Source organism: Monomorium pharaonis, chromosome 9 (assembly GCF_013373865.1).
Source record: "Monomorium pharaonis isolate MP-MQ-018 chromosome 9, ASM1337386v2, whole genome shotgun sequence".
Lineage (NCBI taxonomy): Eukaryota > Metazoa > Arthropoda > Insecta > Hymenoptera > Formicidae > Monomorium > Monomorium pharaonis.
This window is the reverse complement of record NC_050475.1, coordinates 1,867,873-1,885,434: the sequence shown is the minus strand read 5'-3', so window position 1 is coordinate 1,885,434 and position 17,562 is coordinate 1,867,873. Positions and strand designations below refer to the sequence as shown.

Below are 17,562 nucleotides of genomic sequence, written 5' to 3'. Positions count from 1 at the left end.
GTCATGGATATTGTACTAATAATTGATTGTTCATATAAATATCCAGTCAGTTTAACACATCTATCTCTAGTTATCCAAAATCATCTATTGCTAATAATTTTATTAATTCTTTCAGTATTTAATTGTTTCAAATCTTCATCAGAAACAGCTATTAATCTAAAGATATACGTTGTAGGCTTTCTAGCAGACTTATGGCAAATTTGCAACTTGTATTAACTAACAGTCTAGAAATAGATAGTGTCATCAAGTGATCAAGAGAAGCGTAACATTCTAGCCGAGAGATTATAATCTTCGATCGGTACTTGCCACCGGTCGTTCCAGTCGATTTTGTTTTTATACGACAAATGAGAACACATTGGGAGACGTGTCACGCGTTCGCATCTTCTGGAGACCGACCAGTAAACGAAGTCTTCAGGACATTTATAGAGGTATCCCTGTAAGTTGTTTCGGGTATCACGTTTACACTTGTAAAAGGTATTGCTGCAACCTTGTCGATACGGGAAGTGTCCTTCTTCTGGACAAAGTGGATTTGACGATACTTTTACCTACAATCGAAAAAAAAAACATTTTATAATGAACAGTTTTTATTATACAAATTTAATTAGAATAAAAAATACTTACAGGTGATAAAGAATTGTCTTCTAATCTTCTATAAAATCTAGCGCTTGCTCTGGTGCCCATGCATGGCTGACTGCTTCTACTTGCAGGTAGACATTGAATCTGTTTTTCATCGAAGATTGTATCCTCTGGACAACTTAATACGAGGATCTTAATTTCCATGTTGCCCTCAGAGGTACACTGATAGAATAGATTGCAATATTTCGGATGTCTTCGGAAACCAGAAGGACAAACTAAAATTATTTGTTCGTCAGTTAAGTTGCCTATAGAGCATGGTGCTGGCTCTGCTGTTGCTGGAGATTCAGTCGTCATTTGCTCCTGAAATTCTGTCGTAGATTGTTCTTGCAATTCGGTTGTCGATTGTTCTTGAGCTTCTGTACTGGCTGGCTCTTTTGACTCTGTTGATTGCTCTTGGGATTCAGTTGTTGATTGCTCCTGGGATTCAGTCGTCGATTGCTCCTGAGATTCGGTCGTCGATTGCTCCTGGGATTCGGTCGTCGATTGCTCCTGAGATTCTGTTGTAGACTGTTCTTGAGATTCAGTCGTCCCGGACTCTGTGGAAGCAACAACTTCAGTTGTGGTTTCGTCAGTTCGTTCAGAAGTGCCAGTCTGTTCCGCTTCTGTTGTGGCAGCAGTTGATTCGGATTCTGTCATGCTTTCAGTACTCTCTGGCATATTTGCCGTAGATTCTGCTATAGCGCTTTCTTCTGAAGTAGTCTCCATTGATGACATTGTCGTACCAAGCTCTGCGGATGTAGTTGTGCCTTCTTCTGTTTGCTGAGCTGTGCTCTGTGTCGTAGCTTCCATTGATGTCGATTGTTCAGGTGTTCCGGATTGAGTTGTGGATTCCATCGCTGCTGTAGCATTTCCAATTGTGCAATCTCTCGCTGGATAAACAGATTCAGGATAATTACATACACTGATGCTAGGATCAAAAATAGTTCCTGGTGGGCAGTCAAAATGATATACATTGAATCCATTGCCATTATCAACGCAACGATAAAATTTATCACATTTAGCCGGATGTGCATAAAATCCTTCAGCGTTGCATACTATTGCGCTGTTCGGTTTCTGTGTCGCACAGTCTGGTTTATGTGATTCAGTAGAGGAAGATGATTCTTCAGTGGATGAAGATGGTTCTTCACTTGATTCAGAGGTAGAAGATTCAGACGAAGGTTCGGATGAACTTTCTGTACTGGAGCTTTCAGGCATTTGAATCTCTTCTGGTCTTCCCGAAACAGGATTTTCGCTAGTACTAATAGACATGATAGTTGTTGACGATAAATCTATTTTATCTGCCTCTGATGTAATTGATTCAGCTGTTTCGCTTGGAGTACTAGCAATTGTAGTGCTTTCGGAAATTGAAGATGAAGTAGTTATAACGATTTGACTAGAAGAAGTAGTTGTGGAACTACTTGTGACGGGAAAATCAGAGGTAGAATCAGAAGTACTAGGACCAAGGCCTTGATCAATTTCATTACTGCCTTTTGAACATGAAGCTACTTGCTCAGCATGATTACATGTTTGTAGTAATTGATCCCATGCTGTACCAGGACCGCACTCGAATTCATATTTTTGATATCCGGATTGGCCTTGCACGCAGCGGTAGAAATTTTTACAATTATTAGAATCCGGGAAGAAACCTTCTGTAGTACACTCGGATTTCTCATTCTGAGGCGAAGAGGCAGTAGGCGATGCAGAACTTGGTAAAGTAGTTGTAGGTTTTGCACTAGTATCAGGTGGCAAATATGAAACGGATTCAGGTGTTGATCCAGACACCGCGCTGGTAGTTGCAGAGGGTGGCAAATAAGATATAGAAGTGGTGGGCTTTTGTGTTGCAGGAGGAAGGTAAGAAACGGATTCGGTAACTTGCGTTGAAGGCGAGTATGTACTACTTGGTGGCAAATAGATTGATGTCGTTTGAGATGGTGCAGCTGGATTACTTGTGGTAACAACTTGAGTCGAAGATTGTGTTTCTGGTTTTGAAGATATAGATGGGAAAGTAGAGCTTTCAGAAGATTGCGGTGGTAATTTGCTTGTATCTGGTTTATTGGTACTATCAACTTCATTCAGTGATGAGTCTGGTTTGTCTGTAACTGCACCATTCGCTTGATTACAATATGGCACAGCGTAAGCATGATTGCAACTCTGAACAGACGAATCCCAGACGGTTCCAGCACCACATTGAAAGTCGTATTTTGTAAAGGAGGACATTCCATTATCGACACATCGATAAAATTTACGACAATCTTGTGGGTCAGCAAAAAAGCCTTCTGCTGTGCAAAGACCTAAAACAAAATTTTATTTATATTTATAGTGAAACTTTAATATATAGTATTAAATATAGCATTTCAAATTAATATACCCGACGGTTGATTGCCAGAAGAATTCGGTGGATATCCTGGAGAGTCTGAACTATCCGATGACCCTGGAGCGCCCGGAAAACCCGGTGTGCCTGGATATCCTGGAGAACCTGGACTGCCTGGCGACCCAGGAGTACCTGGACTTCCTGGTGATCCCGGAGTACCCGGAGAACTTGGCGTTCCAGGATATCCTGAAGAGTCTGGACTGCTCGGAGATCCCGGAGAACCTGGGCTTCCTGGATATCCCGGAGAGCTTGGACTACCCGGCGACCCTGGAGTGCCTGGAGAACTTGGACTACCTGGCAATCCCGGAGAGCCTGGACTGCCTGGCGACCCTGGAGTGCCCGGAGAACCTGGACTACTTGGCAATCCCGGAGAGCCTGGACTGCCTGGCGACCCTGGAGTGCCCGGAGAACCTGGACTACCTGGCAATCCCGGAGAGCCTGGACTGCCTGGCGACCCTGGAGTACCTGGGCTTCCTGGATATCCCGGAGAGCCTGGACTACCCGGCGATCCTGGAGTACCTGGGCTCCCTGGATATCCCGGAGAACCTGGACTGCCTGGCGATCCCGGAGAACCCGGTTTTCCTGGATACCCCGGAGAGCCTGGGCTGCCTGGCGACCCTGGAGTACCTGGGCTTCCTGGATATGCCGGAGAGCCTTGACTGCCTGGCGACCCTGGAATACCTGGGCTTCCTGGATATTCTGGAGAGCTTGGACTACCCGGCGACCCTGGAGTGCCTGGAGAACTTGGTATCCCAGGATATCCCGGAGAGCCTGGATTGTCTGGCGATCCTGGAGTACCTGGGCTCCCTGGATATCCCGGAGAGCCTGGACTGCCTGGCGATCCCGGAGAACCTGGTTTTCCTGGATACCCCGGAGAGCCTGGACTGCCTGGCGACCCTGGAGTACCTGGGCTTCCTGGATATCCCGGAGAGCCTGAACTACCCGGCGACCCTGGAGTGCTTGGAGAACTCGGTGTCCCTGGATATCCCGGAGAGCCTGGACTGCCTGGCGATCCCGGAGAACCTGGTCTTCCTGGATATCCCGGAGAGCCTGGATTGCCTGGCGATCCCGGAGAACCTGGTCTTCCTGGATATCCCGGAGAGCCTGGACTGCCTGGCGATCCTGGAGTACCCGGAGAACCCGGTGTCCCTGGATATCCCGGAGAGCCTGGACTGCCTGGCGATCCCTGAGAACTGCCCGATGATTCTGGAGTACCCGGAGAACCTGGTCTTCCTGGATATCCCGGAGTGCCTGGACTGCCCGGTGATCCCGGAGTACCTGGAGAACCTGGTTTTCCTGGATATTCCGAACTGCCCGGTGATCCCGGAGAACCTGGTCTTCCTGGATATCCCGAAGTGCCTGGAGATCCCGCTGTTCCTGGATATCCTGTAGAACCTGGACTTCCCGGCGATCCTGGTTGACCCGGTTGTCCTGGTTGACCATTTGGATCTCCAGGTTGACCTGGTTGACCATTTGGATCTCCAGGTTGTCCTGGTTGACCATTTGGATCTCCAGGTTGTCCTGGTTGTCCATTTGGATCTCCCGGTTGTCCTGGTTGGCCTGGACTGCCATTGTCTCCATTCCATTGTCCAGTATCTCCCGTATCTCCGTTCCATTGTCCATTATCAGTACTGTCTCCACTTTCCAAATTCTGTCTGCAGTTTTTCCTTGTAACAGCCCAAGCGTGATTACATGCTTGAATTTCTGGATCCCAAACAGTTCCTGTGCCACATTTAAAATCATATTTCGTCAATTTTCCGTAACCTTCATTTACGCATCTGTAGAATTTTTTACAATCACAAGTATCGGCTAAAAATCCTTCTTGCGTACACAATTGATCTCCATTTTGACAATTAATAATATTATTTTCTGGTTGGTCTGTAATTAGTTGATCTGTTAGCGGTGGTAGTATTGTCGTTTCCGGTTTTTTTATTGTTGTAGCGGCTTCTGTCATAACTATAGATGGTCTAGTAGTTATTGGAAACTGTGTTAAGTCTGGTCGCGATTGTGTGGTTGTTTTTATTGTAGTTGTCCATATAGGCGAAGGAGGATTTTGTTCGTTTGAATCAAGTTCATTTTGAGAACTACCACATTCAGATCGACCGCTGTCTTCTGGATGTGTACAAATATCTCCCTTATCTTTTGAAAATACTGTGCCTATTCCGCATTCGAATCTGAAAGTCGTCAGCGGACTGCTGTTGCCCCAATCTACGCATCTATAGTAAACCCTGCAGTCATGCGGGTCAGGGTGATAACCTTCTTCTGTACATTTAAAAGGAGCATTGCTCTGTCTATATTGGTTCTGGCTGTATTGATAATAATCTGCAATTCAATATAAGTTATAAATAATTTAATTTGATTTTTAACTGACTAAATAATGTTAAAAAATATATATTATAAATTAGTATTAATTAATTTTGAATCATTTAATTGTAAAGAAAAAAAAAGTTCTCACCAGCTTCTGTAAAATTTGTTATGAGTAGCGTCGCAAAAACGCTCAAAATTGATCGAATTTTCCACATTTTTTGTAATTAATTTATCTGAAACAAGAAATATAATAAAATCACTATTATATATTACAAAAATAATTGTTTAAAATTAAACAGCTAATAATATTTTTGGAATTGCAAATTTATAAGAATTGGAAGAGATGCTTGTTTTTTGTAGTCATTTTTTATCGAACAAAGAGTAAGTCTAGGCGCGTATGTTGACTATCTTGGTTATTGACCCTGCCATTTCGAAGAACAGCTATACTTCTGCTTAACGATTCATCTGATAATGAAAGAGCATCTTAAAACGCGTTAAAGACTACATCTGAGGGCGTCATCGCGTGCATCTTATCTTATCAACTACCTGCAGCGCTATTGATTGCGTGGAGTTCGCTGCTGTTTATCGAGATGGAAACTACGAGTAATGACTCGGAGAACTGATTGTGAGATCTGTGCAACCGGAAATATATAAATACTCGCAGCACAGACGATATACAAATATAATTTGTTATTAATTATAAATTTCTTTGTTAAAAATTAATTATTAATATTTGAAGAGAGTAAAAAATTTTGACTAAGAGGATATGAAGTTATATTTTTATAGTTAATTTTGAATTTATAGATATGCTTTTAAATTTAATAATTTAATTTAAATTGATGTTAAACATAAATAATAATTTGCACTATACATATAAGTATAATATTTTTAATTCTAAAAGAGAGAAGTTATGCTACTGCAGATTTTTTTTAGTATTTTACTGAGGCAAATCTCACATTCTTGCGCCGTTGCTCGCAATGTATTCCATATGTTAACGTACAAACTCGTGAACAGCAGCAGTGTAAAAGCAATGCTGCGTAAATTCGTAACGAATTGCAACGTACATGACTTGTCAAATATGTATATCGTTGAAAGAAAAAAATCTTGAAAGAGCAGACGTGCAAGAAATAAAAGGAATGAGAAAGAGAGAAAGAGACAAACCGCGAACTTGAATAGACCCGCTCCAATCTCGTTTCGTGATCTTTCCTTCCCGTTTAGTGTAAAGAATATTGCGTGAACAATGATGTAACATCCGACTGTGTCTTCCTGGAGTAACTTAATCGTGACGGTAGACATTTCAATAGCACGTTCAGATTGCGAATTCATTGTCAATGCCCACACTCGTACAAAATACTTTTCATTCTATCTGTTTATTATTTATAACTTTTTAGAACCATTTAGCAGCTTACTAAATTTGATTTTTTGGCTAATATAGATACAACAAAGATTAAAAATATATAAAGATATAATAAGGGAATTTAAAGATAACTTCTATAACATTATTAGAGTAAGATATTCAAATTTTTGAAAATTTTAGTAAATACTATAGCTAATGTAGTCAATACTTCAATCGTATTGAATTTATTCGAATCTAGATTATAAAACGGTATATGTTTTGGAGAAATTTTCGTGGCGTCAAATGAAACATTTCATGACGCTTTGCTGCAGGCTCTGTTTACACGGTGATCGTTTCCTGAATGCTAATCAAGATTATTCCACGTGACTATTGCTTTCGATTACGGGAGTGTTTACGATTGTGTGAAAGAGAATACAATCTATTTTGCATAGCAAATATCAATTCTAGTGAATGCAAAATAACAGATTGGGAAAAAATATTATCAAAGTTTAATTGCATTCAATTTTACATAACATTTGCTCTGAATTGAATCGAATTAAATCTTATCTGATATTTGATTTAACTCGATTCAATTCATATTTAAATAATTCGCACATCTCTCTACTGACTATGTAATTTTTTCCTTCAAGAGAAATATCGCGTTTTGCATGGCTTACATGAATAATTGCATGCTCTTCGACAATATGTATCTTAGTTTATTCCTTTTATTATTTATTGTTGCGACTGACATTCGCCCTCTCTTATTTACCTCCCTTATAGGTAATTTACGTTGTGCAAGATTCCACGGTGCATCGTGAAATATCGCAGACATTTTGTTGCGCGACGCATCGCTGGGCGCATAAAGCATAATGAGGGGCCGGTTCGGCTGTTACTATCGTTTACTATCAAAGTGTAAACGGATACCCTAAGCTGTGGATATAAATGCCAGACGGTTCGAAGGTGCACGCAAGTAATGATGGGCTGTTAAGGGAGTAACGCGACTTATTTATAAAAGTGATTCAGACAGGTCTACCACCTGCTGGTGCTGTTGCTTCTGCTGCTGTTGTTGCTGCTGTTACTTTGGAGAATAAAACCTAAACGAACTTGCAGCCTCGGACGCATTCCAAGGACAACGTGCCCCGCGTATCTCGCGGTTTGTCGTGCAATTAACCCGCCCTCCGTCGATGAGTATCTTGGCTGGCAAGAATCGACATCGTTGAATTAACCGGCTTCCTTCTTTTCCTCTCTCTTTCTCTTCCTCGAATACGGTGACGAAAGAAACATTTGTACGTCGAGCCTTCCATAATCTCGGACATGCGAATACGTAAAACGTCTTATTTAATTATTACGCATGTATTACGTTGCGAGGACACGTCAGTAACGAAAATGTTACCTTTGATCACGCAAAGTAATCTGGATTAAATTAGCCGATGTGATTAAGCCTTTTAATTTGTTCGCTTTCATGTAATAATCGCTAATATTCGTATAGCCGAAGTACTCGAACTCGATCTAAGTATAAATCGAAAGTGATATTGCTTCTGCGATTGGAGATCGTTTAAAATGATGAAATTAATGATAATCGCTATCCGATATCACCACAAAACCAATTACATCGTTAAGAATGTTTATTAGTATACAGATTATATTAATATAAATAGCATGTATAAAATTCTTTAAGGTGTACAAATGAAGGAAGGATATTTTGCACTAAGCATTAGATTTACTTCTGCATCTTTGGTCATTCATAAGCAGCTTTGCCGTGCATATCGAAAGTCGTAATATATTACAACCTTTGATGCACATTTAATTAGAAAAAGAGTTGAAAATGCGGCAAAATAAAAAATTAATTGAAATAATTAGAACTTGTTTTTCTAGATGAATTATAAACAAATTGAAACAGTATGAACATTTAAAAGTCAAACTTTCTTCAATTGAAATTAATTTTTGATTCCTTTTTAGTCAACTACAAAAAATGAATTAATTTTTGTCAAATGGGAATGATTCAAAATGCATAAAAAGAAAAAAATTGTACTATCGGATGCTTTTAGGGTCGTATTTGTTCAATTTGATATCTTTAAAGTTCAAACTCTCACGATTTGCATCATGAATCATGAATGAAGAAACGCAAAACGGGAATATCGCGTGCGTATTTTTCTTAAATCGCGTGATTGAGAGAACGTCTTTATTGCAGCCTTCAAAATGACTTGAGAAAAAAATCGCATAATAACGCACAGGTCGCATTAATCTTGCAATTATCAACAGTTATTGCGTACTTTTCTTCTCTTTTCTTTTTTTACGAGGGATTAAAGATTTAACGGTGTTTACAGCTTACGAAAATAATGGACGAGGACAAGGCCTTTTACTGATCCGGACGGATAAGCGATCGTAATGCACCGATAATCTAATTGTGGTTGAGCGTAGCTCGGTATCGTTATTAAGGATCATGCCAACGCCCGACTTGACAAGCCTGAGATTACCCCGTTAAAGGTAATAAATTCTTACTTGATTATCATTTGCTGGAAAGATTGATGACACGATTGCATGTCGGTGTCGAATCTTTTTATAGAACGACGGGAGCATATAATTACATACTTCAGCAGCTCTTTTTGCATATAAGAATACTCTCTTCTTGGTACACATCATTCACAAATTTGTATAAATGCCGTTAACAAATTATTAACGGTAAATCATTATTACGAATAAATCTGAAATCCGAAATTTAATGAAATTCAAATTGGAATTAGTTTCAACATTACATCTTCGAATTATTTAATGTGAATATTTTCTTGATTTCGACCTAAACACAATTTTCTTTAATTCGTAACTTCTCACGCGAAACGAATCCTGGCCTCGAATTAAAAATGATTATTGGAATTCTCAATGCGATGACGCTTGTTAATCGTGTGGAACGTATTTTAAAGAATAGTAATCTATGATTAACGTTGTCACCAGACGTCACTGATAACGCCGTAATAATAGAAAATTAGCAGAAAATGTAAGTACATATTTCCCGAACCTTGAGTCTTTGTCTTCATTGCGCGGTCGACGATCGATTGATTCACCGCAATTTTTTTTATGGATAATGAAGGATAAGTGGCGTGTGCGATTATTATTTTTTTTATTCAGAATACATGCGGTCGAAGGAGACATGCCGATAATATTATATCGAATATAACGACAGATTAGCTCTTAAATCATCGAGCCGAAGTAAGGTACGCTTTGGAAAATTTTTGCGAGATGAATCCTCAAGGTTACACTTTGTGTGGCGCAAACAGAAGCAAAAGCAGATCGAGGTACAGAAAACCTGTTACACTGTGAGATAAAGAAAATAGTAACATCTCAGTCTCTGTGGACGATGATGCCGAGTGAGTCGGTACAATGAACCTGAGCTGTTATGATAGCATACGTACGGTGTAAGTGCAACCTTGCCGTTGAAAGTAGCAAGGTCGTTTCTTCTCCCGCCAATTCCACTTTTTCCTTCCCTGCAGCCGATATGTACACTTGCGGTGTACAGTGGCGTGGGAATGGTGAGAAGTCATGTAGATTCCGTAACAATTTGTAGCAACTATTAGGAGAACATTCTTTATTAAATGTTAGGAAACACACGTTCTCTAATGAGGAAATGTTTTTTTTTAATATTTAAATATTTGTATAAAACAATTGTGACAGGTCCCACACAGCAAAATATATCAGAAATATCTTGAAAATATCTATGTCAAAATATCTGTAGCACTGTCAATATATCTTAAGAATGTTTTTGAGATATCTCCAAGATACTAAAAAATTAATATAATTTCATCTCAGATGTGATATTTGATTTTTATGTTTAATCTTTAATTCTTATATTTAAGATATTTTGAAGTTTATTTTAAGATATGTTGTATAAAATATCTTATTAGTTACAAAACATCTCAAAATAAATATGAAACAAATTTAAATAAAAATTTTATTTGTTAATACCGATCACATTGTGAGCAAATATTGAGATGTCCTTTACAGACAATACATCGAGTAATGATGTCTTGCGGATATTCTATGAATATCTGACAATGAGATATCTTAAAATTGATTTTGAATTGTAAGTACAAAGATATCTGATTATATGTCAGATACATTTTGCAGTATGAGGATTTTTTCTGATTGACGTCAGCTATTTACATTAAATAGTGTTACAAAAAAATGATGTAATTCTTCTCTTCGGGTCAGAATGTTTTATTACTTGGCGTAATGCAATGCAACCTTGCATTGTTCGATGAAATCTTTAAAAATACGGTGAATTCCCCTCAAAACGGTTTAGCGATAGCTAGCATTGATTATTGTGGCATACTAATTATCACCTTGAAGTATTGTGTACTTGTAAACATGTACAGCTACAACATAAGTGGATGTTGCAGCAGAAAGAATTTCACTCTTGAGTGATTTTTTATTTGAAAGTGTTAGAAAATTTTTAAAATATTTGCTTGGAATGGAATTATCGTTAAAATAATAAATTTCTAATTTTCTATATTTTATTGTATATTTGTTTAAAAAATAAATATAAAATAAATAATAAATTTATAATCTTTAGAAGAAAAAAGAATTTACAATATTTATTTTAAAACTACTTTAAGCTACTGTACGTTAGAAAAGAATTAATATAAATCTTATAATTGGTTTATGTATATTGCCAGAAGGTTCTCTTCCAAAGTGAGAAGTTCTCATGTCGCGAGTGGAAAGCGCAATATATAAACTTGTCGTGTTAAATTAATGATACATAGCATAACATTGTAAAAATTTGCACTGATGTCTGTCAATGACACTGTAAGTTTCTTCGTCGTTAGCAGCATCGTCCAAGGGACTCTCCTTGTAGCAACATATTGCAATTAAAGGGATCTTTAAATAGTAAATTGCATACGCGAATCTCTTCTCGGTCCCTCAGGTTCTTCCTTTTTGCACGTTTCTCTTTTTTTTTAAATTAAACACGTTCCCTTCATTTGCTACTATAATAAAGTAGGTATCCCGTAGATCTATCATGCGTCGTGCGTAAATCCGTCACTGACACTACGCATTCCGCGTGTAAAAGGTTCAAGGTTCTCTTGATTGTATACACATATATCTAAGAAAATGAGAAAGCTGCAGGTGCGTATTAGCGTAGGCATAAATGGAGCATAATTACGAGCCGTGGTGAATCAATGGGATTTGATTCAGCATAGTTTGTAGTAAGGACCTTGTTTGGCGCAATTAATGACCACTGAGCTGTTGATGTAATGCGTGTAAAATTTATATTTCTCTAAACAGCAATTTGCATTACCCTGTGTGTATGTGTATATGTGTGCAAGGAAATAAGATACATTCGATATTTAAATATATTTATTTTGTATTCTCATTTCGCATGGATTACCACGATCAGCATTGAATACAAATGTAATCGTAATCCGTATAGGCAATCGCGCAATAAAATTTTACTAATATATCTATATAGAGAACGCAATTAAACGTGCGTGATTGCCGTGAGTCAATTTCGGATTTCCTCTTATTCTGCAATTTTTATCTTTTATTTTGAATGGTTGCGCGAGACTGAAGTGTTGCATGTTAGAATATCGTTAATAATGGAAACATTCCTCGTATCACATAACGAGTAAAAATATTTTATAATTATAAGTTTTCTTTTATAAGAATTGTTCCCTTATATAAGAATTTTTTTTTCTTGACATTGGATTCTTTATGACAATTTATAAATAATGTAAGAAATATTTTTATACTGCATTAGTATTAAGATAATTAATAATTAATTATTTTTACAGGTCTACGATTCTACAGGTTTAAAATGGAAGAAGTTGCACATATTTGCGCGATTTATTCGATACACTTTTTGTAATCTTGCGATCTTAATTGTAATTTCTTTTGATATTTATCTTGGGGATTGTTTTTATATTTCACAATCAACGTTTATTAATTTTTAATACGCATTTTTTCCATGCGCGTTTTGCACAGCGAGTAGTTAAGCGTGCTGCGTCAAGATCAAATCCTCACGATCCGTCGCTCGTTACACGATGCACGTGCGGCGTTTCTTTATCGGCGCATCAGGCCGAAAAATTAATTTTGCCACCGGTATCACTTAAGGCTGTTGCCGTCTACAGATTACGAAATACTGCACAGGCGTGCATAATGCATTATGCGCCTGAGAGCGGACCTGTTTACTTCTCGGCCTCGGATCGATTTCAATGCCAAGATCGAACGGACGGATCGATCGACCGCGCTCGAGCCGAGCATACGAAGCGCGGAATGTCGATCCAAATACAGCAGCCGTGTTTCAGGCCGTGACGCGAATTCGCGATCGAACGAGGGAAAGGCGGGGGAATATTTCGGCAGCGGTCGTTTACATTGTGGACATGTCACGGGTATAGATTGTAAGACCTGCTTGTGACCGGGTGAAACAGTTACGTGCCCAGTGAGAAACGATAATGAATTCGACATTAATTTGACGTCGAATCGACATCGAAATGATGATTTCGACGTCGAATCGATGTCGATTCGATGATTTCGACGTCGAATCGATGTCGATTCGATATACTATTTCTCACTGGGTGACGACTAGTGTCTTGACTATACACAACGATTACATGTTCGACATTGATCTTCGATTAGCTTTGAAGGCTGTAATTACAGATTAGCATATCTTCAGATATTGCTCAGAGTTTTGGGACAACAAAATACTAAGAGTAAAAAGACATGAGCTATAGAAGCTTCTGAATAAAATATTCGTATTTTAATTCTTTACATGTTTCATTAAGCGATACATATCGAATGATTTCACGGTGGAAGTTATTAGCAGAGGAAGGAAATTCACTTAAATTGTTATTTGCTTTTCCTATTTTTATTATTGCAAAAAATCACAATCACTTCGTCCAAGACGTAAAATAGTGAGCGATCGTTATGAGTTAACAGTTTAATGGAATATCACATAATAGCTGCTTAGATAATTATCGTGAATGAAGTATTAATTTGCCTCTCGTTTAATCTCATGAATGAAATATGCATCGTTTTAAGTTACATTTCTGATAGCTTTTGTTGTACTTGTTGATTCTCAATACTCGACTAAACTTTTGATTTTAGAAATTAAATAATATCGTAATATTAACAAGATTTTGCAAGAAATCTAAAGATGTCTATAAAATACGTGAGTTGCTAATGTTAAACGCGATGATTATGCAAATTATCTCGGTATTAGAAAAAGAATTAAAAATACATAAGCAGTTTGGTACATCAGTCAATTATCAATTATCGACTCTGATGCGAAATCCTCGAGCCGATCTCCGTTATCGAACCGATGCATCATAATTGGTGTGTATTTATGAGGCTACTTAAATTTTCGGCCAGTAACGCCTCGAACGTCGAAATTTATGCTAATCACTTCCCTTTAAGGCCCTCGTTAAAGATCCACCAATCTACTTCCCAGAGAAGCGAACAAATACCCGACGATACTTCTACGAAGAAGATTCAGAACTGCAGACAAATTATATTTTCGTGGCCGCTTATGACTCCCGAAAAAGTTGTACCTTGAATTAAAATTTGGTTGAAACGCAGGATTTATTCTCTTATTAAAACTCCAGAAATTTTATCTTTTGCCAGTATCACAGAATCTTCCACATGTATATGCAATCCCTTAGAGATTGAAATCGATTTACCATTATTTGCGCTGGCTACAAACTTGCGCAATTGTTCAAAAAAGATACATGTTTATGATTCACACAATTTTTTTATAAGTAAAACGCGATTATGACTAAAATTCACAGAAGCACGGATTTTCGCTCACTTTTACAGTTTTAAAAAAACAATACAAGAACTCACATTTCGATGCATTCGGCAAAGAATTCCGTTAGTCGTCCGTGCTCGTCATTTCGCGAATTTCTCCGTTTCCTGAGGACCTTTGAATCCTTGTGGTTCTTGGGAACTCGCGTGTATGCGAAACGTGGGGAGTCTGGCCGGCGTTTTTCAAACTTTTCTCGGTAACTATTCTGAAAATCGGTTGCCGATCGTGGCACGTTCCCGAGAGGGAGTAAGTCCTGAGGACGCGGATGGCTCCTACTTATAAAGACTTGGCCAAGACTTGGCTCTCCAATTGGCTTGCCGGTGTGCGTGGAGCACCGGCACGCGTGTGTATGTATGTGCACGCGAGAAGGAATAGTGGCCGCGTGGAAGATGTGGAAGGGGGCACAAACCGTGTCCCGATCGTTACACGTTCGATGTTACACATTGCACCCGAGAGCGGCCCGATACCGTCCAGGAATTCGCGCCTCTTCACCGGGGAATGTGACATTGTTGAGTCTCCCGAGTTGAATCGCATTCGAGCTAGTTATCGTCGCATAGAATTAGCAAGCGCTTTGCGCAAGCAGAATGCAACATTAATAATTGCATTTCTCAATTCTCGATTTCTTCTTTTAATGAAGAAAAAGAATGTAATTTAATGACGAGCGAAACGTACTTGAATTCTTATGCGTCTGCTTCGTTGCGTATTCCCGTTTTTTGCAGCTGATATGTTCTCGATTCAGTCGCGACGTGTACAAAATGTGGTACTTTTGTGCAACAATACCAAGCCGAACAGCATTTCTCTTCGAGGACAGTTAGTAATGATACTTTTATATTTTACGCAGGGTGGCTGCCACTTAAGGAGTAAGCGACAGAGCAGGTTTCGTTAATTCGTTTGCGAAGACATCGATACTGATAGAGGCACGAGAGTTGAACGCACCCCAAGGCTTACGCGAGGGGGACCCCGTCGTCGTCGATCGGCATGCCGATCTCCGTGAAAAACGGATACGAAAGCGAGTCCAAGACGTGGTGCGTCGACGGAAAGTAAAGCCAGCCAGCGTTGCAGCATCCCGGGGATCGAGTTATGTGGACCGTCGCGATTCTTCTGTTTCTCGTCCTTGATCGCGCCGGATGCATCTCCTTTGCCAGCCGCCCATGTGCGCCTGTGTTTTTTCGCGCCACGTTGCGGCGCCGATACGGTTTTCCCTGCCCACGATCGACCTGTGGAACAGGTTCCGATATTTATATCGGCGGTAATGAATCTGATAAAGAGATTTAAAAAAAAATGAATTATCAAGAAGCTGCGAGTCACGTTGCACTGATGCAATGAATGAAAAGAGCTCAGAGAATATGAGTGAATCAATGAAGCTATTAAAATATTGGAGCATTTACCCGACTACTCCTAGTGCTGTCATCAAAAAACGTCTTTATACGTTTTATATAGTTACCTGTACGTATAACAGAAAATAAAACAGTAAACTTAAGAGTAAAGTGTTGATACAAGAATTTAAATAAGATATAGAGGTAAATTCATAAATCTATGACAAAATTTATTGTTACATGAATTGCAAGCGAATATTTTTAAATAAATTTACTTGGTTGTATAAAATATTGGTTAAAGTTATCTGAAATATTTGTTCTTGCTTTGGCAAAATATTAAAATGATACATAAAACATCATGGAAAAATCAATCATACAAGTGAAATTAATATTCTAATAACGATTCTTCATCTAATTATCAAAATAAACGAAAAACAAAAAATAACATTTTGTGACTAGTTGTTTAATCTAGCGTTTACGAGAAAATACAAAACGCATATAAATATCGAAATATAAGACAGAGTATGATTTTTTACTGAGGTTATTGTTAACCAAATTACAGATGACGGTCACTGCTCCGCCCCGGTTCAATGAACTCTGCGTAACAGGATGCTGCAAAAATGTAAAAGAATCGACTATGAAAACATGACGGACGAGAGCGGTGAAATGAAAAAAATACAACGAAAACGAAAACGTTTGGTCCGTGACGGACCCGAGGTCGCGACGATTATCAGCGATCATCAGCGATTGTTTGCATGCCGTTCCATGCGAGTCCCAAGTAACGAGGAATCCCGTGGGAACGTGGGACGATGCTCGCTCATTTATTTTCTATTTACGCCGTAAAGATTCTCGAGGACAACTAGCAGGAGCAACGAGGAATCGAAGCGTGGAACTTGCACCGGTTGCCGCAGCTTCCGCAGATTCTTCGATGTTGTCTCCGCAATCTGAATAATTGATCACTCTTATCAATCTGCTTATAATTATCTGAGATACGAAAGGTATATCTTTTAATTTTTTTTTCTTGAAAGAAAATGATTAAGATAACAGCGAAAACGAAGGAAGGTAGTGCACAAAAAATTGATACAATTATTAGATGTTTAAAGCATAACATTAATATATTTTCATTATCATTTTACCTTTGACTGTCACAGTTTTAAGACTTATTATTTTATTTTTTTTATTATCTTTTACTTTTAAACTCTGACTAATTTAAAAATTATGCACGCAGTTACATATTTATTAATTTTTTATCTTATTGTATTACTTATGTGGTGTCTATTTCCGAATTTCTATTCTCACTGACAATTGTTCATTCTGAGATAAGTTTTCTCTCTAGAGAAAACTCATCAAAATTATATTATTTTACCAATATTTACTAATTATAATTCGATTATGTTAGTAAAACCATATCCACTATATCTGCAACTATCAGTCTACATTTTGACATTTTTTAATTAGGTGAGCATTTCATTTCGAGGTCGGCAGCTTCTATTTTAATTGTAAACGATACTGAAGATGGAAATATTTTTTTGCCAATTTCGCGAGTCCTATGAAATTTTTTTTTTCTTGTTATTTTAGTACTACATTAATTATTCCCACGAAGAATTATTCCCACATTTTCATTAATATTTAGATTCTTTGATAATTTAAACGATTTTACTATTTTAAATTCTTTGATTTAAGAACAAGTTTGAATAAAATCTAAAACAATTGGACGACATGTTGTAAGAAAAAATAAAAACTTGGATCTTGCTACATGTTATTTTTCGAAAACATAATACCTCCCTCTGAAACATTACGTAGAGGGCAAACTACACTTGAACTA

The 17,562-nt window shown here is 38.2% G+C and overlaps 1 protein-coding gene across 1 annotated transcript; it reads right to left on the bottom strand.

Annotated features, from left to right (window-relative positions):
- Positions 1–232: 232 nt before the first annotated feature.
- On the bottom strand, positions 233–15,263 carry LOC105831406 (mucin-12). The gene is made up of 5 exons (XM_028193031.2): positions 14,460–15,263; positions 5,442–5,526; positions 2,984–5,308; positions 622–2,906; positions 233–545 (listed from the first exon to the last, which is right to left on the bottom strand). The coding sequence occupies exons 2-5, from the start codon at positions 5,506–5,508 to the stop codon at positions 252–254; spliced, it is 4,971 nt and encodes a 1,656-aa protein (XP_028048832.2). The 5' UTR covers positions 5,509–5,526; positions 14,460–15,263; the 3' UTR covers positions 233–251.
- Between the last annotated feature and the right edge of the window lie 2,299 nt (positions 15,264–17,562).